Below are 2,513 nucleotides of genomic sequence, written 5' to 3'. Positions count from 1 at the left end.
GTGGCTGGCGCCTTAGCCGCTTGAGCCACAGGCACCGAGCCAGAAGTAGTTCTTTTACTCATTTCTACCTGGTTGCACCTGTCAGGTACACTGTCCTGTTGAGAGTCCTCTTTAGACCTACTAAAGAGCTAGCTGTTTCTGTTGGAACTGAAAATACTGTTTGGCCTTTGAGGAGGCACAACTCAATTTATGTTTTCCTGTTAAGACATTAGGGTTATAGTCTATTAAGACTGTTCTCTAAGAATTCAGAGCAATGCATTTGAAAGCAGTATCTTCTCAGACTGAAGAAAGCTATTTGTGGGTGGGCCAGGTGCAGTGGCTCATGCCTGTAAGCCTAGCACTCTAGAGAGGCCGAGTTGGGTGGATTACCTGAGCTTAGGAGTTCGAGACCAGCCTGAGCAAGAGCCTAGAGCCTAGTCTTTGCTAAAAATAGAAGAAACTAGTTAGGTGTTGTGACAGGTACCTGTAGTCTAGCTACTCAGGAGTCTGAGATTAGGATCGCTTGAGCTCAAGAGTTTGAGGTTGCTGTGAACTGTGACACCCTGGCACTCTACCCATAATATAGTGAAACTCTTGTCATAAAAAAAAAAAGAAAAAAGAAAGAATGCTGTCTGTGGTACTTTTGCTCACAGTGTCTGTCCTCACATTGCTTTCTGAGGACGAGAAGTGGGCTAGAAACATGGAACATGTTTTGTTTCTTAGCTTTTGTATAATTTTGGAGAAGAATTTGGTTGTTTTGATCAAGCTCTTATGATTTACCTAGGTTTTTAAACTTGTAATCTTAGTCTTTTTCTTTCTTAAATTCAATCCTTTTTTTTGAGACATAGTCTTTCTCTGTCACCCTTGGTAGAGTGCTGTGGTGTCATAGCTCACAGCAACCTCAAACTCTTGGGCTTAAGCCATTCTCTTGCCTCAGCCTTCCCAAGTATCTGGGACTACAGGCCCTTGCCACAATGCCTGGCTATTTTTTGTTACAGTTGTTGTTTCAGTGGCCCGGGCTGGGTTCAAACCCGCCACTGCCACCCTTGGTGTATGTGGCTGGCACTGTAACCACTGTGCTGTGGTTGCTGAGGCATGTGACTTCACTTTTTAAAAGTACTTTTGTGGGGGATACCAGTCTATTCTTTAGTTTCTCAACTCACTGATAATTCTTTTTTTTTTTTGCAGTTTTTGGCCGGGGCTGGGTTTGAACCCACCACCTCTGGCATATGAGGCTGGAGCCCTACTCCTTTGAGCCACAGGCACTGCCCAACTCACTGATAATTCATTTCTTAATTGTTTCCCCCACTGGAGATTCTTGTTTATGTTTTGACTTTTTCTTTCTATATAGGTACTTCAGATTTATAGCGCTTTTAATAATTATTATGTTCTTTATTGCACTGATTTTTCCAAAATGTTTTTGATATTTTCTTGAATATATTTTCTTGACCATTGCTATTCAGTAGAAATATAATGTAAATGATACACACAATTTAAAATTTTTTACTAGTCACATTGAAAAAGGAACAAATGAAAATAATTTTATTAATGTATTTTATTTGACCCAACACATCTGTGTTGTGTAATTCGTACTCACAGCAGACCTCTCAGTTCAGAATGGCCACATTTCGGGTGCTCAGTAGGTGCATGTGGCTGGTAGCTGCTGTACTGGATCATTAGACTGTAAGCCATTTGCCTGTTATGGGAGTGTGAGAGTCAGGCTTACGACTGGGAAAGCATGATCTAGGCAGAATGATACAGGGCTGGTTATTAAAAGGCTACATGTAGGATGTATGTGTAATTAGCAAAGAGCCAGACTGGGAAATTGTCATGTACTGGCCTTGTGGTACTGAACAAGATAGTTTTTCATTTTTTATTAACTTGCACGACATTATTAACAGATGTTGTTCTTCAGTGCTTTAATTACCAACATTTTCTTTATGAAATTTTAAATTACACCTAAGGTTTTAATATATTGAATAATGGTAAACTGAGATTTCTCTGTTTTATTGGATAATTGGTTGATCCAGAAATTTAGTAGGAGTCTTACTGTGGTGTTTTTCCCATTGCCTCCCTTTAAGTTTTGTTGTATTTTTAGCAAAGCCTTAATGGTACAGAGAAAGTAGAAGTTCATGAAGTTACTTTGTCTTCTTATGTATAGGTTTCTATGATCAGAGATATTCGAGAGAGGGAGATTCGTATCTATACAGATGCAGGCCGTATTTGTAGACCACTTCTTATTGTGGAAAAACAAAAGCTACTTTTGAAGAAGAGACATATTGACCAACTGAAAGAGAGAGAATATAACAACTACAGGTAAAAACATGGATGAGACAAACATGTGTTCAAAAAATTGAGATAGAATTTGCATACCATAAAACTAAGTATTTTTATTTATTTATTTTTTGAGACAGAGTCTTATTATGCTGCCTTTAGCAGAGTGCTGTGGTGTCACAGCTCACAGCAACCTCAGAATCTTCGGTGTAAGTGATTCTCTTGCCTCAGCCTCCCAAATAGCTGGGACTACAGGCGCC

The 2,513-nt window shown here is 39.4% G+C and overlaps 1 protein-coding gene across 1 annotated transcript in view; it reads left to right on the top strand.

The window, feature by feature from the left end:
- Window positions 1–2,513, top strand: part of POLR2B (RNA polymerase II subunit B) — a 34,724-nt gene that overhangs the window by 20,118 nt on the left and 12,093 nt on the right. Inside the window, exon 14 of the mRNA XM_012810362.2 lies at window positions 2,141–2,295. Within this exon, the coding sequence (XP_012665816.2) occupies window positions 2,141–2,295 (155 nt within the window). The remainder of the gene's footprint in view (window positions 1–2,140; window positions 2,296–2,513) is intronic.

The sequence above is a fragment of the Otolemur garnettii genome, unplaced genomic scaffold (genome assembly GCF_000181295.1).
Source record: "Otolemur garnettii isolate 467f Iridium unplaced genomic scaffold, OtoGar3 scaffold00130, whole genome shotgun sequence".
In the NCBI taxonomy this organism is placed as follows: domain Eukaryota; kingdom Metazoa; phylum Chordata; class Mammalia; order Primates; family Galagidae; genus Otolemur; species Otolemur garnettii.
This window is presented reverse-complemented; position numbering and strand designations above follow the sequence as displayed.